The sequence below is a fragment of the Dermochelys coriacea genome, chromosome 1 (genome assembly GCF_009764565.3).
Source record: "Dermochelys coriacea isolate rDerCor1 chromosome 1, rDerCor1.pri.v4, whole genome shotgun sequence".
Classification (NCBI taxonomy): Eukaryota; Metazoa; Chordata; order Testudines; family Dermochelyidae; genus Dermochelys; species Dermochelys coriacea.
In genome coordinates, this window is record NC_050068.2 from 47,890,518 (window position 1) to 47,913,563 (window position 23,046).

The 23,046-nt window shown below is 38.2% G+C and overlaps 1 protein-coding gene across 7 annotated transcripts in view; it reads left to right on the forward strand.

Annotated features, from left to right (window-relative positions):
- Window positions 1-21,385, forward strand: part of FRY (FRY microtubule binding protein) — a 374,481-nt gene extending 353,096 nt beyond the window's left edge. For 4 of the 7 annotated variants that reach the window (XM_038411093.2, XM_043504383.1, XM_038411068.2 and 1 more), the window contains 7 exons: window positions 2,020-2,169; window positions 6,662-6,760; window positions 7,505-7,588; window positions 13,951-13,968; window positions 16,790-16,900; window positions 19,203-19,405; window positions 19,941-21,385. In XM_038411093.2, coding sequence (XP_038267021.1) covers window positions 2,020-2,169; window positions 6,662-6,760; window positions 7,505-7,588; window positions 13,951-13,968; window positions 16,790-16,900; window positions 19,203-19,405; window positions 19,941-20,199 — 924 coding nt within the window. In that variant the 3' untranslated portion in view covers window positions 20,200-21,385. The remainder of the gene's footprint in view (window positions 1-2,019; window positions 2,170-6,661; window positions 6,761-7,504; window positions 7,589-13,950; window positions 13,969-16,789; window positions 16,901-19,202; window positions 19,406-19,940) is intronic. The other 3 variants (XM_038411078.2, XM_038411086.2, XM_043504385.1) reach the window with 2 other exon arrangements.
- Window positions 21,386-23,046: the final 1,661 nt, after the last annotated feature.

Below are 23,046 nucleotides of genomic sequence, written 5' to 3' on the forward strand. Positions count from 1 at the left end.
GGAGGGAGCTGAGCCCACTTATTGCATGACTGATGGCCATGTAATTACATACTATTAACTGTGAACTAAAAAGCCAGCCTGTTCACAGCTGAAATTTCAACATTCTCTGCAATATTATCTAAAATAAATGAAAAAGTATGATAATTTAAGAGTTCTGGTAACCAATTAAATTCATTTTTTGTAGTATAATATTGGCTAATTATGCAAATATTGTATACTAAGTAGCCCCATTATCTCTAACACTTTAACTAAATACTGTTCTAGTACTAGTAGGTGCTTCATACTTTCCTTCTAATCTGCCCTCATCTTGTAATTAGCCCACGTAGACTGAATTCAGAATTGCCTAAGTTTTTTTACTCTAAAAACTATTCAAATCAAGTAAGAGGAATGAGAAATTATAGTACATTCAGGGTGTGAATCTGAGCAAGCCAGCAACAGTGATACTTAATTAGCCCAAAAGGATTGTTTCTAAATGTGACATATATAGAGTTTAGTGTTTGACTTCAATGGGACTTCTCCCATAGTAAGCACTACGCTTGGTTGTGCTTGCAAGATCAAGTCTTCTATGTTTCAGTCACACTGTCTTTACTTTAAGATTTTTATACACTTTGCTTTGGCCTCCTAAACTCAACAAATTTTAAGAAATGCTGCTTAATTTAAAGAATTAATCTGCACCTGCTACTTCACTATTTAGAAAAACTTCTTTAAATGGCCTCCCATTCCCATATCCACACATGCAAATTAATTTATTTTTGTATACTGTCTCTACCCTTTACATCATGTATTACTTTAGAGCCTGGACAACTGCTGTGAACCAAGGGACGGAGACACCAAGATTAGAGCTGTGTGAATAATGGATTTTTCAAGTTCTCTGGTATTTCCAAAAGATCATGAAAAAAATTATATTGGGTCAAATGAAATGTTTAATTTCTACAAAATCAAAATGTTTCACTTAGTTTTCATCTATTTTTTAACATTTTTTATTTTTTAAATAAAAATAAAAGGAAATCAATCAAAGATGTTTTAGAGGAACAGTCAGGAATGGACAATTACGGATTCAATTTGTCCATAGGGGAGATTTCTCCCTGACCATGGTTGATTTGTGCCTCAAGGCATGAGGGTTTATAAATCCCTTTTAAAATTGCTTTTCCTATCTAGTGCAATGTAGGTGGTCTAATTATCCATACATTGTCTCATCCTTATTAAAAATGTCAATCCTACTGAGCTTTTGGTCTCAGAGGTATATTGTGGCAGTGATATTTGCATAATTGTTTCAATTCTTGAAAGGTTTAAACTGTCTTTTTATTAATATTATTTATTAAATGGAAGCCATTTAAAAGAAGTTACGGGAGCAGTATGCTCCTTGAAGACCAAGACTATGTACTCTTTTAGGTGCTGTACCTACTCAGAAATCAAAAATCTATGTGAACAATAGTTTCCAGATGCAACTTTATATTGTTGGAGCCTTCCCAACCAGCAGAGGTGTTCAAGCAAGGAGGTTTCTCTGCAGAGTGGAAAACAAAAGGAGAGGAACCTCTTTCATGAGTTTCTGTGCTGCTGCTTGATATTAGGCTTGTTGCTACATTGTTTGATTGGCCTCTTGATATTGGGTACTAACAAAACAGTATCAAGAATGGGCAGAGAATTCGTGTTTTGATCAACACTGGTGATCAGCAGGAACAAGAAAAAGCTACATGAGGGTACATAGTTTACAAAGAATGAATCATCCTCACAAGCAAGAACATGGTACTTCAGCAGCAGTTTGTAATTCCATTGCTAAATGTGAATTCTCTGGCCAGTTCCACAGCTGCCTATCTGGAAAAACTTCTGAGCACTGTGTCCAGTGTAATAGTAATTGTTTTTCAATATCCTTGGGCAAACATTCACCTCCTCCCATGGGAATGGTTTCTTTCGCACTTGCTGTTATTGTATGAAAAAGGAATGTATGCAATTGTGTTTGCAAAGGAAAGATGTTTGTACTTGAGCAATGAATGTGATAAGAACTATTTTTTTTCACAGAATATTCAGAAAAGGTTCTGCTTCCTAACTTGTGATGCTGCCAGTTACCTTGGCGACAACCTACGAGGAATAGGCTCAAAGTTTGTGAGCTCTTCTCAGATGCTAACTTCCTGTTCAGAATGCCCCACTCTTTTCGTAGATGCTGAAACGGTGAGTATATTCCTGTAGAGGATAATAACTAGCATGTCCAGCATGTGTCGTGTAAAGGAGGTTAGGGTGGCAAAAACCTCACTCAGAATATTCTTGGGTTCGCAGGCTGAGATTTCTACCCAAACTATATGCACAGCCTTATTGGAGAATATTGGAAACATCCAGCTTCTTTTGTTAGAAGTGATTTTGTTTTCTTCAGTCAAAATTGCGCTTATAATAAGGATGCGAGTTTGTAGTTTGAAGAGATCGTAGAGCAGAATTTTGCTAGTTCACACTTTGGTGAAACCCAAATCCACATATTCAGTTTACATTATGTTTTGGATTAGAAATAATAGTAACAACTAGGGGGCCATACACTTCTTTGCTTTTGTAGGCCAAAAGAATTGCACTCACCAGAAGGCTACTTGTATTCCTCCATTTTCCCACTCCACCCTCAAGCTCCCTAGATGCTATTCTCCCGTCCCTTCTTTTTCAGGGACTCCATGCACACGCCCTGTGCCAGGGTCTCTGCATGCTTTCCCATTGCCCCCTCTTTCCCATCTCAGAGTACACCATTCTCCCCCAAACACTCCTTTTCCTTCTTCTGCCCATACTAGAATCCCCATTTCTCCCCCCATGCCAGCGGCTTTGCATGTGCTCCCTATTTTCCCCACACAAAGTTTCCCCACCCTGCCCATAGTTGTATGTGATTAATAATTAAGCAATCAATTTGCAAAAACCTAGAAGATAATAAGGTGATAAATAACAGTGAACATGGATTTGTCAAGAACAAATCATGTCAAAACAACATAATAGCTTTCTTTGACAGGGTAACAAGCCTTGTGGATAGGGGGAAGTGGTAGATGTGGTATATCTTGACTTTAGTAAGGCTTTTGATACTGTCTCGCATGACCTTCTCATAAACAAACTAGTGAAATACAAGTAGTATCTACAACGAGTAGATGGAGCTACTATAAGGTGAGTTCATAACTGGTTGGAAAATCATTCCCAGAGATTAGTTCTCAGTGGTTCAGTGTCATGCTGGAATGGCATAACGAGTGGGGTCTTGCATGGATCAGTTCTGGATCTGGTTCTGTTCAATATCTTCATCAATGACAGGGGTTCTCAAACTGGGGGTTGGGACCTCTCAGGGGGTCTCGAGGATATTACATGGAGGGTCACGAGCTGTCAGCCTCCACCCCAAACCCTGCTTTGCCTCCAGCATTTATAATGGTGTTAAATTATATTAAAAAGTGCTTTTAATTTATAAATGGGGGGTCGCACTCAGAGGCTTGCTATGGGAAAGGGGTCACCAGTACAAAAGTTTGAGAACCACTGATCAATGATTTAGATAATGGCATTGAGAGTACATTTATAAAGGTTGTTACAGGGAGGAGGGAGAAAAATTGTTCTCCTTAACCTCTGTGGATAGGACAAGAAGCAATGGGCTTAAATTGCAGCAAGGGTGGTTTAGGTTGGACATTAGAAAAACTGTCCTAACTGTCAGGGTGGTTAAGCACTGGAAGAAATTGCCTAGGGAGGTTGTGGAATCTCCATCATTGGGGATTTTTAAGAGCAGGTTAGACAAACACCTGTTGGGGATGGTCTAGATAATACTTAGTCCTGCCCTGAGTGCAGGGGACTGGACTAGATGACCTGTCGAGGTCCCTTCCATTTCTATGATTCTATGTGCCCCCATTCCCTTTATACCAGGGGTCTGCATCTGCCCCTTCCATGCCCTCCCCCCATTCTTCCCCTTTGCTAGGAATTCTGTGTGTGCCCATTATTCCCCTTCTTTCTTTTTTCTTTGTTCTCAGGGCTGCTCTACACTAGAAAGTTAGGTCAATGCGGTTACGTTGGCTCAGGATGTGAAAAAGTCACACCCCTGAGAGATGTAGTTAAGCTAAGCTCAGTGTAGACAACACTAGGTCAATGGAAGAATTCTTCCATCTACCTAGCTACCGCCTCTCAGACAGGTTGTTTTATTACAGCAATGGAAGAACCCCTTCCAGCATCGTAAGGGTCTATACTACAGTGCTACAGTAGTGCAGCTGCTACATTTCTACATAGACTCGGGGTGTCAGCTGTTTGAAACTGTATTGGGAGGATGGCAGAACTAAAATTAGGGCTATTGTTATGATGAAAGGTGTTAATGACTGCCATCAACCAGTTCTCGGCTCTAGAGACAATTACAGAAGTGTTTTAAAACTGTTAGCTCAGCTAACCAGATGCCATAGGCTCCGTGTGTCTCCATTTCCCTTTTTCAGTTTTCTGATTTTCACTGAAATCATTATGGTTCTGCCCACTGATACCTACAACATTCCCTGAAATTTTGGAATTGATCAGATGCAGCATTCAAAAATTATTGTATTACATCCAAACAGAGAAATGCCATCAAGTTGACTAAGGCCTTGCAATCTTGGCCAATAATACTTAGCTCTTATATAGCACTTTTCATCTGTAGATTTCAAAGCACTTTACAAAGGAGGTTGGTTTCATTATCCCCATTTTACAGATAGGAAAACTGAGGGACTTGCCCAAAGTCATCCAGAAGGCCAGTGGCAGAGCTGGAAATAGAAACCAGATCTCCTGAGTACCAGTCCAGTGCTCTCTCCTATTTTAATGAAGGTTATGTATACACTGCACAGTTAATCAAGGAGATTGGCGCCCAGGTCTGATCACATAGGTTACCTTAGCCTGAGTGCAAGCATTTCTGTTTCTGCAGTTGCCCGTTTGCATCTGGGGCACATCCCATCATTCTTTGTGCTGAGAAGCTCTAGGTTTCTTTCTCAGTCAATTGCGGGAGAACTTGTCTGTCCTTTGGGGGAAATTGTAGGAAGGTCATTGAATGACTGTCAGCACCTAAGTGATTTAGCCTCCATCCTTACTGCAAAGTGGGTGGGTTCTAGCCCGAATTGAAGTGGAGGCCGTTTTCTAACATCCAGCGTGGTAAGCTAGCACGGACTTAAGGCACCTCCAAACTCAAGTCAGAAGATTTATTTTATTGTATGGATGGTAGAAAGACAAAGGCTAGCACGCATGTAAGACCCCAGGTTAACTGTGCAATGTAGACATACCCTCAAGTGGAAACTAGCTAGGTTCTATAGATAAGTTGGGAAGAGTAGGGAGATTGCTATTTGGAAAGCACCATGTTATACACATCGACTCCATCAACACACACTCATGCTGTGAAGCAAGGCTTCTCTCGTGCTGCTGCTCTGGACAGGGCAAAGTAGTTGGAGTACCATGTATTTCTGTTGGAGAAAAAAGAGTGAAGAAGAAGCCAGCTGGTGGCTTTTGAAGAGGCTATCAGATTTTAGTGGGGCAGGCTTTCAGAATGGCCTTCCTTTTGCTGCTTTGTGGTTCAGTATGGAGCTCTTGGGAAAGCCAACAGTGCCTGTGCACTCCCTCAGCTGCCCTACTTGCTTCCGTGATTGAAGTTGACAAGCAGTCAATATTGTGTGCATTGCCATGTTGGCATGGAACACTTCATGACATTTGAGTCATCTCTTCCTCTTCTAGCTCTATATTTGAAAGACAAGAGGAGGGGGCAGAGCTGGCTCTAGCTATGTTGAGTCATTGGACAACACAATATGCTCAGCAGCTTCATTTGAGTTTGGTGTAATATGGGTTATATTGAGACATATATATACAGACTGGCTTTACGAAATGAGACAACCTTTCTAATTTCTTGTGACTTTGTCCATCTTTTATCAATTAGCCATAGGTAGATGTTCTGTGATGGCAGTGTGATCTTGTGCATTTTATATAAAGCTGCAAGCTAGAAACTTCTGAACTATAATTTGGGTCAGCTCTGACTCACTGCTGTGGCCTTGGAAAAGTTATTAATTTCTGTGCATCTGTTTCTGTATCTGTAAAAATGTGTATACTGTTACTTACCTCACAGGAGAGTTGTGAAGATTAACTGGTTAATATTTGTACGGCACTTTGTGTATTTACTTGGGAAGGTCAGCTTTGCTGTCTAGCATTTTGAGCTGAAGCCCAGAGAACAAATGTGTTTCCTGATATTTTAGTAGTAAGAGCTAAGGTGGCTGTCTCAGCTCCAGTAGTCCCTGAACATGCCCTGTGGATGGAATCAAGCTCTGAAAGTCAAAAGAAAGTGTTAGTTACTCCAGGTTTCAGAGTAGCAAACCTGTGATTATGCAAGGCACTGAATTTAGCCGTATAGAGTGGAAATCTGTCAACTTCATGAAAATTTTAAATTTGTTAGTCTCTAAGGTGCCACAAGTACTCCTTTTCTAGTTACTCCAGAAACTCTTACTGGCTGCCAGAACCATTAGCAAGATGGGTTGTCTTTTCAATTTTAATTCCAGTTGGAGCACGAACCTGTACATTCAGAAATGTTAGTAGAGTTTTAGCATAGGATTGAGACTGGCAATGAGTAAACTTTAAAGTGCCTTTTTGCAGTGCATACCATAGTTTCTACTTTACTAATATTTTTCTTTTTTAATAGTAAAGTTTACTGGCCCATTTTTTATTTTAATGTTTCCAGCTTCTCTCTTGTGGACTTCTTGAAAAGCTAAAATTCAGTGTTCTAGAACTACAGGAGTATTTGGACACATACAACAACAGGAAAGAAGCAACTCTCTCAGTAAGTGGGATTTCTATGCTTTCTTGCCCTATGTATTCATATATTAAAATGTTTTGATCTGAAATCTGTTTAAATTAATAGTAGTATAACATTTTGTAGGTCAATATTGTATCTAGAATTTGGATCCATAAATATCTTCTCTCTCTTTTTTTGGGAAGATATGGTAATTGATACAACAAGAATTAAAAGAATGGCTCTTTTTATATAGCTTAATTTCAAATGTGTGTGCATTCTCTAGTCTTTCAAGCTCCTCCTCTCTATTAATTAGTAATTAATGTATTAGTTTGTTTTGTTTATACAATATAAACACTTAGAAATCAGAATTATAGCTTTTTAACTCAACCCACTCATGCAAAATGTGTTGGGCTGTCTGAATGAAGAGCTTAATTGCAAAACTTGACTTAATATATTTTCAAGACATGATATTATGAGACTAAAATACTTAGAAAAAGAAAAGGAGTACTTATGGCACCTTAGAGACTAACAAATTTATTTGAGCATAAGCTTTCGTGAGCTACAGATGCATGCAGTGGAAATTTTCACTGCATCCGATGAAGTGAGCTGTAGCTCACGAAAGCTTATGCTCAAATAAATGTGTTAGTCTCTAAGATGCCACAAGTACTCCTTTTCTTTTTGCAGATATAGACTAACACGGCTCCTACTCTGAAGCCTTAAAATACTTATGTTACCCTTCTTTAAATCTAGCCAGAGCTAATACCTCATTTTTTTTTTCTCTGAAAACAGTGGCTTGCAAACTGCAAAGCAACGTTTGCTGGGGGTTCACAAGATGGAGTTATTACTTGTCAGCCAGGGGACTCTGAAGAAAAGGTAATAAGGAGCTATTTTACCTTCCTGTCAAGTGACATTTATGCATTGTTTCTTGATGCCAAAAGAAGCTGGTGCCTTTCCCTCCTTGTGTCCCTTTGCAGAGCTTGGACACAATACCAGTTCTTGCACTTATAAGTCTATTGTCGCTGTTGGCACAGGCCTGCCCAAAGTGGGTGGAGAACGGGTGGGGATATGGCTCTGTCCTCCCACTCTGCACCAGTAGGTAGAGCTGGCCCTGACCAGGGTGAATGTATATTGCTCTGTAACAGCAGTAACTTTCCTACAGCATAATGTCTCTGGGAGTTCCTTCTGGTGCACTTTATTTCCAGAGCACCTTCAATGTGGCCAGTGGCTTTGCAGCCACAATCTGGCCCCATAGTGTGTAGACTTTTTGCATTTGAGCTTTAATACCTGAAATATTAAGCCTTTCACCTTTTTAAATTATTGGTTGAAATCCAACTGATGTTAGTAGTAACAAAATATTTACCATCAAAGGACTTTTCAGTGGTCTGTGAAGTAATTAATGCTGTGTGAAAACATTTATGTGAAACAATGTTTCATGTATTGCATTTGAAACAAAAGATTCCTGTATATGCTATGCAGTGATTGCCATAAAGCAGTCAACAGTCTTCCTGCTATTTTACTATAGAGAACAATTGGTATCTCAAACACCATTGTGTGGGAAGTGTTGGAAAATGTTATTCTTTTTTAATGGCAAATACTGTATATGTTCATGGCAGAGCAAGTGCTAGACAATTTAGATGCCTTCAGGTCACCAGGGCCTGATGAAAAACATCCTAGAATACTCAAGGAGCTGACTGAGGAGATATCTGAGCCATTAGCGATTATCTTCGAAAAGTCATGGACAACGGGAGGACTGGAAATGGACTGGACTGGAAATGGGCAAATATAGTGCCCACCTATAAAAAGGGGAATAAACACAGCCCAGGGAATTACAGACCAGTCAGTTTAATTTCAGTATCCAGAAAGATAATGGAGCAAATAATTAAGCAATCAGTTTGCAAACACCTAGAAGATAATAAGGTGATAAGTAACAGTCAACATAGATTTTTCAAGAACAAATTGTCAAACCAGCATAATAGCTTTCTTTCACAGGGTAACAAGTCTTGTGGCTGGGGGGGAAGCAGTAGACGTGATATATGTTGATTTTAGTAAGGCTTTAAATAATGCCTCACATGACCTTCTCGTAAACAAACTAGGGAAATACAACCTAGATGGAGCTACTATAAGGTGGGTGCATAACTGGTTTGAAAGTCATTCCCAGTTAGTAGTAATAAGGGTTCTCAGACAAGCTGGAAGGGCCTATTGAGTGAGGTCCTACTGGGATCAGTTCTGGGTCCGGTTCTGTTTGATATCTTTATCAATGATTTAGATAATAGCATAGAAAGTACACTTATGAAGTCTGTGGTTGAAGCTGGGAGGGGTTGCAAGTGCTTTGGAGGATAGGATTACAATTCAAAATGATCTAGACAAACTGGAGAAATGGTTTAAAGTAAATAGGATGAAATTCAATAAGGACATATGCAAAGTACTTCATTTAGGAAGGAACAATCAGTTGCACACATACAAAATGGAAAATGTCTGTCTAGGAAGGAGTACTGTTGAGAGGGAGAACACACTTAAGTGACATCTTAAGGCAGAAGAAAGAAAAAACATGACATTCTTTCCTTCCTTGTCTTTTTGTATGTAAAAAAGGACATTAACCTTTTCAGAACTACATACCTGATATTTTAGCCATATTTTCCTCTAACATGTTTTCTCTACTTGTTCATTATCTCTCCTCTCCCATTCTCTCCCTTTTTTTCTGGTTCATTTTCTTTCTTATTCCTTCTCCCCTTGTTTTTTCTGATCATCCTTTGTTCCTCTTCCTCTGTTTGCCAGAAGCTGGGAATAGGCTACAGGGGATGGATCACTTAATGATTACCTGTTCTATTCATTCCCTCTGGGCACCTGGCATTGGCCACTATTCGAAGACAAGATACTGGGCTCAATGGACCTTTGGTCTGACCCAGTATGGCCATTCTTATGTTCTTATGTTTCTTGCTTCATTTTTTCCCTCCTTTGTACTTCACTTTCTGTTCCTGTTCTCCCTTACTTTTTGTGCACGTGCATTTGTGAGCATATGGGAAGGGAGAGCAAATTCCACAGCTAATGCTTCCCCTCTTCCCCCCACTCTGTCCCAGTGTATTTTGGCTGCCTTGACACTTTTAGCATTAAAGCCTGTGGACCAGTGCCAGCACAAGTATATGCACACATTGGGAAAGCTTCTCACATACCTGACAATGCTTGGGTTGCATTTTACAAGCCCTGATGTAGTGACACATGGGCATGTTGTGGGTGGGCTGTGTGCAAAACTAAGTAAAAGATGGATATGGGGAAAGATTCCTTATTGCTTTTATAAATACAGTTCAAATACGAGATAATATTTGTGTGGAGGTTTAACGGCTGGAATACGTTTAATCGTTGTCTTCCCACTGTACTAGAACTGAAACCAAACAGTATCTTAAAAAGTTCCTGATGCACTGCTGTTTTTAAAGCTTCCTTGTCCTTACCAGTCCCTGTTTTCATAATTATAATTCTCAGTGCCATTTTACCACATCTTGTTCATTATTTTAAAAGGAAAAGGAATAGAGAGAACACTGAATGATGCACAAAGGGGGATTAAAATGTGAATTGGGTACATAGAATCTGCATAAGATACTAAATGGCCTAAACACATCTAAAAATATGAATGTCATATTACAGTTGTGTTGTGTTTGTCTTTAATAAGGTATTCTCTATTTCAGAGTTAATGTGTGTGTTTTGTGAAGCAAGGGTTAATATACAAACTACTTGTTGGTCAGAATGAAAAGACGTGTTTCTCGCTGCTGCAGGAATCCCTATTCTCTTCCCAACAATGTTCCCTCAACACAAAATGTATTATTCCTGGGAGTTCACAAGATGGTAGGACTTTTGATGGACAGACACATAAGTTCCTCTTCTCCCCTCCCATTCACCTGTCCATATGAAACAGTCCTTCTCACCAAAAGGCCTTTCTTCTCCAACACTTTTCATTCTATTTACTTATCAAAAGTAGAATGGGAGGAAGACTCCAGGGAAGCATGTGCTGAGAAAGTGTCATTGAGAAGGAAAAAATAACTCCTACAATGTTGAGTAATTTTTTCCATGCCTTTCTTCCGCTCTTCACCCTGAGCATGAAATGATAGTTCCAGACGAGCACAAAATGAAAAAGATGGGGATATGCCAAAGAATAAAATAATTGTTGGTAAAAGAAAGGCTCTCTGTTTTACAGAGGAAGCAATAGGAGAACCTACCTAAACTCTTTAATGCCATTTAAAGGTTATACACAGGTCCTAGAATGCTGCTTGGCACATGAACTCCCTCTTCTGACCTTCGAACAGCCCTTCAACCTGCCAAGCTCATCATCAAAAGCAAGTTCCCCACAGACCAGGACGCACCAACTCAAACCAGCATCAGCCCCTGCCAGAACAACAGTTGCAAACCCTGCAGATATATCTCCATGGCTACGATGATCAATACGCCACACAACACACCTTTCAAGATTCACAAGTCCTACACATGCTTATCACAACATGTGATGCACCTCATCTAGTGCCTCAATGCCCCAATAACAACTATGTGGGCAAAACCAATCATTTTACAAGCTGTGATTCCTACTTGATGCCAATTTGGTTTAACTCCTACTGGGTTAGCCACAGAAGGCTCCCTGATAAAGTTGGATTAGGAAGATCTGGAAACAAGTCTCAGTTGCAGTAAAGTTGAGCACTCACAGCAATTCTTGAAGCTAAACTAGGAACTCTGTTAATGATGCAAGTCCTCTATACTGGCTGACTACAAATGGGCAGACGCAGCCTTTAAACATGGAGTTGAATTGGCTCCTGCACCCAGCTCCTGGAAAGGAGGAATACATAGCTATCCAAAACACAGCTACAGGCTGAGCACAGTTTCTACTGCCTTCAAAACCAACAGTTACTTAGGGATATATTAGCACATGTTCATTCTCTCTCTCTCTCTCATACTTTCCAAGGATTGCAGAACAACATCTGAAAACAGTAGAACCAATGCTGAGGACTAGAACACCTGAACATCATCCACTTGCTGCTGAATGCTCCAGCTCCTGTGGGATTCTCCTGTGCAAATGAATGGCGAAGAATTGTATTACCTTTAAAGTGTCTGTCTAGTCTGGAATCACATTAGCACCTTCAGAATAATGGGGTGACTCCCATCTCTTTTTAGGACCTATAAGTACTTCCTTAAAATCACGAGAAGGCTTACCGGCATCAGATTACTTCTTTGCCTTCTTTCTACCCTGTTTTAATGGCCCCGGTTCTGATCTTGTCAAAACTGAAAAACTACTCTTTTCCTGAAAAAAAGATAAATCAAAATTTTGGTGGAGCACAGTGACTTTCTTATTTTTTCTTTCTTAGACCTATTTGAAAAATATGGGTAATATTCATTCCTACTGGGTTTTTACCACGCAGGTCTTTCAACTAATCTCTATCCTCTCACACACATACCAAGAAGATTTAGACTGGAGCCTGAGAGACCTTTGAGTACTAAAGTCATTCTGCCTGAACAGTTAAATGGCAGGGGAAGGCAAATGAGTTCTCAATCAAAAACTGATTACCCTCTCAACTTCCAAGGTATATTACTTTTCATGCTGAGGGAGACAGGATGAGCAATCATTATCAAATTATAGAGCCAAGTTGGGGCTGGGCATCATTAACCTAGAGGATCTCAAGTATATTTATTTAAAGAGTGGTATGTTTTCCTTCAGTGAGCAGGGAGGGGTTTTTTTTCTCTTGACTTACTCTGTGCCTTTCCCTTCATCCTCACCTCTTCCCCCCGCACCCTCCACTCACCCACACTCACACACACTTTCTTTTTGGAAGCAGGGGAGAGAAGGCAGCTTTTCTTGAACAACAGACCATGGAATTCACTCTTTTTTTGGCTGCTTTCCCCCACTTTTAAAAAGTAAATTCCATGGTAAATTAGGACACACTTACTTTTTTACTGAATCAGGGATTTTTAAAAATTCACATAAAAGCTGAAGATGGTGCCAAAATTTGGAAATATATAAGTGAAATGCTTTGACAAATGCAAATCAGTGTAGTTCTGAATTTACTGGCACAGTAATCTGTCTTATCTCTTCCTGTTTGATCTTATATTTAGTTGTACAAGGCTTAATTACATAAACTGCATGGAATTTGACCAATAATGTCAAAGGCTTAATGTTAACCACCACAAAAGCCAGCACATTTAAAGCTTAGTCTGCCATTCGGTCATTAACTCATCCCATTGTATAGAGGTAATGTAGGAAACTGGGCATGCTGAAATTCATACATGCTTTAATATCAAAGCACAATGGGATGAGGACAGGGCTAAATTCCTTTGCTTTGGCAATGCCAGGATAGTGCCTTAGTATATAACATTTTTGTATTTGCCTTCTTTGTTTTTAAATAATAATATAAAATATTTTATAACAATTACAAATGTTCATTAACATCGCTGCATGTGCACTGACATCACATTGCAGCTGGGCAGATGTCCAGTGTAGGTTTATGCAAGAGTTAAACTGATGACATGATGGTTTTATAGACCTGATATGGCACCTCGACAAAATGGTGAAAGCTGTATTAAAAATGCATAGACAGATATATTAGAGCAAACACTAGCTCCTGGGAAAAGGAAGAGAGAGCATCTCTCCTTTTTTCAGGGGGGGGACTTTCTTTAAAATTCAGACTTTAAAATACTTCACAGCTTAAACGTTATACACAAAACTTTTCAGTTTTAAAATGCCCAGTTATAAACCTGGAAGCCACAGGGTTTTTAATGGAAATAATATTTGACTTTATACGTCCATATAACACAACATTTTTGCTTCAGTTCTGTTAACGATTTGAAACCACTGCATAAACTTTTGAGAACTTCTGTGCTATGAATTCTTTGTCCATAATAAAAAGACCAAACTTAGCCAAATTTATTCATTTAAAAATCATTAAGCAGTGGAAACTTTGATGGTTTAATTTCCTGGGTTTTGGAAATACACTCTGAGAGAAATTGGGACTAATAAATCTCAAAATTTAACTGATTTCAATTAGTTTATAATTTACCATTAGGAGTAAAGCTTGGTTTTAATGAGAATGCTATGCATGATGTGTGGGTGGTACATTTTCAACCACTTAGTAAACTGAGGCAAGCAATGCTAATATTGTTGACAGTTAAGCTATTAAAGAAGGGCTGTGCTTTCTATTGCATGCATTACACTGACGCTGTACTTTCTTTCCTTTCCTTTTTCCTGTGCCATGCTTGCTGTGTAGCAAATGGAATCTCTTGCAGTAAGTTGAAGTTTTCGTATTCTTTGTCCATCTAGAGATGGACTAATGCAGACTGATTTTACTGGGTTTTTTTGTTTGTTTGTTTGTTTTTTATCTCTTGGCATGTTTTCCCTTTTTCTTTACATTTTTTCCTTAGCAATTTTGATTCAGCATATTATTAAAATAAGTAACTAAGTTGTGTTTTGAGTCACTTTTCTCTTGAAGTAGAAATCTAAGCTACTATTGCAAATTCTGGCATTGTCACATACCATTTAGAACAGCTGTTTAAATTAATTTTGAGTGTGAGTCAGTCTTGTTTAACAATCCAGACTCTAAGTAGCTTTAATAAGCTAGAATGGAGAGCAGAAGTGGTTATTTTAAAACTTGTAATGTTTCAATATATCTATATGAAACATTTGAAATACTAATTTTAAATTAGGTTTTAAAATGTTTTCATTATATGCTAATTTGAACAATTTCACCATGTTGTCATTTCAATAAGTATCCACAAATAAAAAAAAGTAAGCTGCATGATATGATTAACGGTTGAAACTTGCATTTAATTCAGATTAGTTTAGTTTTGCACAATTATGTTAGTTTAATTTAGTAGTCAGAAGGGAAAAACTGAATGTTAAAACTATACTACTGCCTATCCTAAAGGTTCAAAAATCACAAGTTAACCCCTCAAAATAATGAGATTTAAAAAAAATGTTATATTGTGGTTTTTTGGTCTATGTTTGATTTTTGAATTCTTTCCACCTGCCCCCAGTGCATGTGTGACAATTACTGTGGCCCACTTTTCCAAATTTCTTGGGTAAAATGATTTTGACCCTGCAGCAAGAATCACCCCATATCTGCTCATTCCCCTGCCCAGGAATTAATTCTGCCCTCCCAATCCCCAAATCAGTTCTGTCCCCTTATGAGGTCTGTCTGTCACATTAATTCTGCTCATCCCTAATTTTGACCCCTCAAGTTACCCCTTCAGTTCTGCCCCCACATCTGCCCTTCCTTCACATCAGTTCTGCACCCCAGCCCCAAGCCTCAGCTCTGCTTCTTCTGGTATGGGGGTGAGGGCAGCTGCAGTAGGTTTCTTCTTCTCCTCCTTGCCAGGCCAGGTGTTGCAAGAAGAGAGCAAGTTGTTCCCAGGAAGGAAGGAGGGAGTGGAGCTGCCCTAAGCTAATGCAATTTTTCTGTTCCTTCCTCCCCACTCTTGTGAGAATGGTTCCTGAGGGCACAAGGCAAAATCTCGGGCTGCTTCCTGTAGCAGCCCTGGCTGGCTTCTCTTCCCCAGGAAGTGAGCATGTGGGGAAGGCAGCCAGTCAGAGGGGTTTTCCCTCCATATAATGCTGAAATTCACCAGAGGGCAGGAGTGTCTCATGTCGTTGCGAGACTAGCTCCAACCCTGGCCAAACTCTTGTGACTTGGGGAGATATTGCCAGGGTTGGTAACACACTGATTAAATCAGAACCTTGTTTCTAACTAATTGCTGGTTACAAATTACAGAAGTATCATACTTAATCTCTCATGTGGGAGATGGGGAAGAAACACTTTGCATTGCTGTCAAGTGATTCCATCATGTAACCCTCAGAATGAGCTGTGTCCAGCCCTCCTTGTTCTAATAAAGAGTTGACACAATATTGGTATGGGGTAGAGTTGGTGAAATGGACAATGTCTCATAAAGCCTTTTGTGAGGTATTTTTTGTTAATGAGCTTCTAAAGCAACAAAAGCAGCCACTGAGATTATGTCTAAGCACAAGTCCTTTTGGTCCCTTTTGAAGCTTTAAACATTTTGCTTTTTCGTTTAAAAAGTCTGTAAGACAAATCATCCCCTAGACAAGTTAATCCTTCCTGCATGAGAGACAGGAAGCTCCTTGAATTTGGATTCAAAGCATTTCCACGTCAGTTCAATCAGGGACACAGAATTTGGCCCCTGGACCGCCTGTAGGGTTCAGAACCCAAAACCCACACTCTTGGGAAAGCCACAACTCTAGCTCCATCTGCTCCTTTGAACCTCATAACTGCTATAGCCATTCCATGATACCTTGGTATCCTCAGTCCCCCCCCTTAGGAATGGAGTTGCACATCGTGTTAAGAGAATCATTTTAAGCTAGTACTCCTGTGGCAATATTAACTTAAGATGGCAGGAATGATACCATAGAGACCAGAACTCCCCTTACCTATGGAACTTGATCCCCACCCTGGAGTACCATGAAGTGATTTCATCAATGTTGAGGAAAAGGGATTTTATGTAGCAAACCCAGCACTTCCTACCTCCCCCATGTCCACATGATTGGATTCACTGCTTTTTGTTTCTTTCCACTCATAGAAGCAGAAGGGAGCATTTGGCTCGATTGGAGCACCACCTTGTTATTCTTACTATCGCTTGTTACTTGTATTATCATAGCACCTAGGAGTCCAGGTCATGGGACAGGACCCCATTTTGGATTTCCTTTCTCTCAGAAGACATCCACTTTTGAATTTTAAAAGCGTTATATATATGCAAGTTACTGCCCCTCTTTGTGCCTCAGTTTTACTATCTGTAAACTGGGGATAATGATACTGAACTCCTTTGTAAAGCACTTTGAGATCTACTGATGAAAAGTGCTATATAAGAGCTAAGTATTATTATTTTGAACTGTGACCAGCTACAGACAAAACAATATTGTGGGTGTTTTCACTCTGATATGTGATCATAGTTTAGTAAAATCATGCCAACCAGCTTTTTCTTACCAGAGAAACAGTAATAGATATATCCCCAAATATGTTTTATTGGCTGCACAAAAAAGACCCAAAATCTGCTGCTCTTTATTAATGTTTTCTCTTCCTATACATCTTTCCTTAGCAATTGGAACTGTGTCAGAGATTATATAAACTCCACTTCCAGCTGCTGCTGCTTTTTCAGTCGTACTGTAAACTCATTGGACAGGTACATGAAGTTAGTTCCATGCCAGAGGTATGTCGTAAGCACAACCAAGCCTTTTACTAAAATAATCACTGTATCTTTGTATTTTTATTTCTACATGATTTCACCAAAAATTAATTATTAACCTGAACTATGGGTCTCCAGACTAAATGTTTCTATAACACTTCTTTGTCTGAATTAAAATGTGTTTGGGAATTCTGCACTGTGTGTAAGAGACAGTACAGTGATTCAAAGTTTGAGTTCTTTTATGCAGTCAGTCTTCAATGGTAATTTCAGTAAATTTCATGGTAATGAGTGAGAATACTAAATTAGCCCAGTCCTGCAGAGATTTATTCAAATGCTTAATTTAACATGTTGGGACTCACACTATGTAAAATTAAGTACATACATAAGTCTTTATAGAATCAAAGAAAATTTTCAGGGAAATTGACCTTGCTTCCATTGTCGGGAAATGATTCTTATTCTAGGGCATGGTTGATGTTAGTTGGATTTTGTGGCCAGATCTACAGTAGGAGCACTTTGCCACTATAACAATACCAGCAAAGTGCTCTTAGTGGATGCAGTTTATACTAGCAATACTGCACTTTTGCTTATTCCAGATCCCCAAACGAAATAAAAAGCTTCTAGTGTAGATATAGTTATACCAGCAAAAGCACATTTTTTCTGGTGTAACTGAATCTACACTAGCAGCTTTCCCACCGCAGCTGTCAGTCAGGGATCATACCTCTTCATACCCCTGACTGACATAGCTATGCTGGCAGAAGTTTGTAGTCTAGACTTGACCTTAAGCTTGCATTGTAAGTGTTCATGCCGTACCTCTTCTGTGCATTCACAAAGGTCTCCAGTCTCTGCAGCTGTCGATCTGACTCCATCCAAGAGTACTAAATTCACTTAAAAGAAAAAATATTAAAATTATAATGTACGAGTAACCATAATATCATCATAGTCATTTAATTTTAATTTGATTCATAAAGATTGTATCGCTTGTTTTAGAAAATATTTCCTAAATTGTCTCACTACACCTTTGAGATACAGTAGTTCTAAAACCATGACACAGAAATGGTCTATTTTGAGCTTGATAGTTGGCCATTTCTCTTCAAATATTTCTACACAGATTACTTTTTAAAATACTTCACATCAGCAGGTTTTGGAGGCAAATATATTCTCATAAATACTCCAAAACACATAATATATTAAGAAATGGTATTTTTCATGTAACCACTATATATTCTGTGGTTATCACTGAAGAGAAGATGAGAAAATAAATTACAGCATATGTTTTTTTCCTTGTAAAAATTTATTATTTATGAAAGTAGTGGGAAAGAATTAGAGCTTTTAATATGATTGTTTTCTTAGAACAAGAAGTTTCAAATTGTAAAGTGTATACAGCAAGTAGCTCGCAGACTCTGTAGTAATTGGGGATTGTTTAATTTATATAGTTATTGGTTTAATTCCAGTGTGATTGTGGTGTGGAAACTACACTCAATCTGAATATTACCCTATCTTTATCTTGAGGAGTGTTGCCAAGTATGTTTTGTCATTTTGCTAGGCTGTTCTCTTCGACGGTAATGGATCATATTGCAGAGGACAGTTATTAGGACTCTAGTACCATGAATGGTAGACTTTTTTTTTTGTTTAAGATCTTAGTCATTTTTTTAGAAGAGAGTTGATTTTGTAAACATATTTTAGCCCAATACCTGAGGTTAATGAGTGAATCAATGGGATCATTTGTTACAGTGGATGCAACCTACAGAGTGGGGAAAAAACAATATGAGAATAGTTTTAATCATGAAAGTAGCATGTTTTGCTGGATACATGAACTGTTATTTAAAAGAAATAGCCACTGTCAGTTGCTGTCACAGTCGATAGAACATGATTATCACATATTGTCATGTTCTGTTATATCCCTAGAACCAAATTAAGGCATTATGAATTGTCTATATTTTGCCACGTTAAACTTTCTGTCCAGTAAAAGGGTTACACAACTAGTATCTCCTTATTGAACATTTTAGGGGGCTGATCCTGTTAGATATGATATATTTTGAAAGCTAGATGTGTTCTGATATGTTAAAAGCTAAATGCAAAGCAGAGGATTGAATAAAGAATAAAAATAAGATCTATTCAGTTTGTGTACGTTAGATTCATATATTGTACGCACCAATGAGAATTTTTTTGCCATTGAGATTGAGAAGTGTTGTTCTTGTATTTAAAATGTTTGTTCACAAGCAACAAATAATTCTAATATGATGATAGAGCTGATCTGAAATATATTGCTGCTTCTTGATACAAAAGGAAAATATAAACATGTTTATCAATTCTTGTCTTTGAACAGCTCTTAAATATGTCAAGAGAACTGAGTGAATTAAAGAAAAATCTTAAAGATGCTACTGCTGCTATTGCAGCTGATCCTCTAAATATGGAAGCTTCATTATTTGAGCCCACATTCAGTTCTACAGAAGCAGCCATTCAATCCATGTTGGAGTGTTTAAAAAATAATGAGCTTGGTAAAGCGTTACTACAAATAAGAGAATGCAGGCAAGTTTTCCCACGTGATTTATACTAAACCCATCACATTATTAAAAATGCATGTTTTTATCGGTTTCCTAAGTGGATTGTATCTCCAGCAAGAACATTTAAGTGATATCTTGAGTAACTTTGGGGATGTTAATACTAGATCAAAACTCATTATCCTAATTTCTTTAATTATAGTACAGATCAAAAGTACTGCAGTGAAATTGTTTTTGAAAATTAATTCACTTGTAGGACCAGATCCTCAGCAGGTGTAAATCATTAGTTTACACCACCTAACGATCCAGCCCATTGTCTTTTCCATTTCTTTGTACGAGTTTTCATTTTCCAGTTTTATATGATGGAGTTTGCATTTTATATGGTATGTGAATTCAGTGTCTAATATTCTGGGTTTGATTTAACAAGTGTGTGTTGTGAAATTATTTAGTTCCAGTATGACTATAGATATGTAGAAAGTATGATTGATGTATATAACTAAGTAAAATATCATCCCACCAAACAAGTAATAACATAAATATGCTTTTCATTGGTTGCACTGCAGGAGTTTGTGGCCAAATGACATCTTTGGAAGCAATTCTGATGATGAGGTCCAGACACTACTGAATATTTACTTCCGGCATCAAACACTGGGCCAGACTGGCACTTATGCACTAGTGGGCTCCAACCAGAGCCTGACCGAAATCTGTACCAAACTAATGGAGCTGAATATAGAGATTCGCGACATGATTCGCAGAGCTCAGAGTTACCGGGTCATCAATACTTTTCTTCCAGACTCCAGTGTTTCCGGCACAAGTCTCTGACAGGAGTCTTGTGTCCCCTTTCTCTTTCAAGCTGGGAGTGCTGCCCTGCTGGAGTGAGGTGGTTCGATGTCTTCTCTGCCTTACAAAGGTTTGGTCAAACTGTACTCACTCTTGTTACATTTAGGACTTCTTCTAAAAAGAGGTGGGCAGAACTTCAAATGCGTAGCAATACTGTAAGGGCAAAGGAAGCATAGAATATCCAGGACAGAATCCTTTGTTCTGTGTTGCACAAAAATTGGTTAGCATTTCACTGAGCAACTGCAACTCACTACTGAAGAAGTGACTTCCATTGCATACCAAAGCCTACTACACTGAACAGTACTTTCTTTTTAGAAAATTATTTTAGATTGGTAAAAGTGCAATGTTTCCTTCACTATAGAATATTTTTTCTTATAAAACGTGAACATTTTTTCTCTTTTTTTGTCTTGTTTGATTGAGTGAAAGCTGGGCAAAATGAAGCTGGCCACAGAACATTGCAAAATTGGTCGAAAGCTGAGAGCCTGTGTATATGAAACAAATTGTAAATGGACTACAATTTACTGTACACTGTAATTTGAATATGATTACTGTATCTTAAAACAATGAGCTGCTATGAAGTACATTTCCTAATGTTGCTAGGCTACTGTTTCTGAAGGTACTGGATCATATTGCAGAGGTCTGTTCTTAGGCCCTGAATGCCATGAATGGTCTAGGTAGATTTTTCCCTTTTTTTCTTCTTCTTTTCGTTAAGGACTTTGGCTGCTTTTTACTAGAGGGTTGCTTTTATTAATATATTTATACTATTAAAGGATGGTTGATCTGATTTATCTTACCATTTTGTAGGAAAAAGTCACATCACATATTCAAAATCCTTTTGAACTGTCACGCATGCATATTTTTATTTAATATACATTTGGACTATAAAAATTTAAAATATTAATGTGAAATGCAAGTTCTCACTTTAAGTTCTTAAAAAGATGTCTTATTTGATTTGTTATATATAAAGTCATTCTTGTATGTTTTTGTTTCCTTACATTTAACTGCTGTTAAATGTGTGCATGTAAATCTGTTGCACATCTGAGACACTCTTATTCAGACATTATATAACTTATTCAGGCTGTAAATACACTTAGTTTTTTGTGAAGTAACTTTGGTTGATATTTTGATCAGTACATTCATTTAACTAAAATATAAAAGTCATATATCACAACTGCGTATGTGCTGATTGGTTTGCTGAAGATCTTTTTCTTGACTGAATCTACAATTTTGACTCAAGCTGTTAATAACATGCAGACACTGAAATGTTCATAATTATTTCCTTCCGAAAAGGCTAAGCCCATTATACAGAAAGAAAATGTAAGATATCTGTATTCTGTTCCTTAGCAATAACATGTACAGGGAAGAGCAAAGTGACTGTAGATTTTTTAAAAAACAAGTTTCTAAAATCTCATGGTTTAAAGTTCAGTTCTGAAAAGTGACTATGAATATAACACTGTGGCCTTCCAGTTTTGTGTCGGAACGATTTCCATCTCAGGTGTTCTTGGTTTATAGGTACTAACGTCTTCTAACTGGCAATGTTGCCAATTCAGTCTGGCATCTGAGAGTCAAGTAGCATTTCTTCCTTTGAACACACAGTGACTTGCCACCCTTCTCTTATTCTTTGCTTGCACAGCCATAATTGATTGTTCCTATAATTGGAACTTGGTAAATAATTGTGTTGCTGCATAAAAAGGTATATAACCCATCTCTTAGATCTGCATTGACCCTGTAGGGCTACAAGTACTAAAAAAAACACGTCTAGTTGTATGACTGAATAGACACAGGGAAAAAGTCTGTTCAGGAAGAAATGCTGTTATACATAGTAGTTTTTTTCAGAGTAGAAACTTTTTAAAGATAATAGAAAACAAGATATCAAATGTCAGCTACATATTTCATTTCTAAATACTGTTTTGAGTGACTTTCATTAGTAAAGTACTGTAAGAACTTTGTGTCGGTGCTCATTAACAGCACCTGTTTCAATATATTTACACCCATCTGGGATTTTTGTGATAAAATAAATAGGGATCCCAATTTGCATCTATGTGAATGTGGATACATACAAGTATTGAAGCTGGTCACTGGGACCTTGTTTTTCTGAGTGAACTTAGTAATAGGAACTTGGTTTTACCCAATAGAACTATTAGAAGAAATAGACTCTTGAAGCTGGAGAGGTAGAAAATTTAATTAATCACATTCTCCCTTGTCTGCCCATTTACTCTTAAAATTGCCAGCCAGTCTCCTATGAATAATAAATGTTAGAATTTTCCCTTCAAATCCCCACTGCCAGCTGACTATACTGTGTAACTGAATGCAGCTCCCACAATGGAGCAGCTACTATTGCTTCAAATTAAATCTCCTTGAAGGAGCATCTATTGAACAGTGCACTTTTTCCTACACTGCATAAATAGTTTGGGGGAAAGGTAGGTACTATCATACAGGAAAACTTTATTATTCTGTAGGGAAAACATGTTGTACCACTGGATAAAATTTAGTCAACTTAATGGCTATGGTGACTATAGCCAAACTGCATATCAGTTTAATGTACCTGCCTGAAAGGCTAAAAATAGAAATGACAATCCTCCCCTATCCACCATCTTCCCACTCAACTACTCAGTGTCTTTCATGCGTTTGGGAAATAACTCAGCAACAATGGAGTTAAACTTGTCAGTGCAATACATACAGATCCTCTGGCAAAGCAAGACTTTAATACATGAAATTAAGATCCTGAACTCAACAGGGCCTTACTCTAATCACCTCTGCCCTTTATCTTAACTTTTGTGACTAGGTCAATGTACAGACACATTGGAACCCAGCCCCATACCTCAGTGA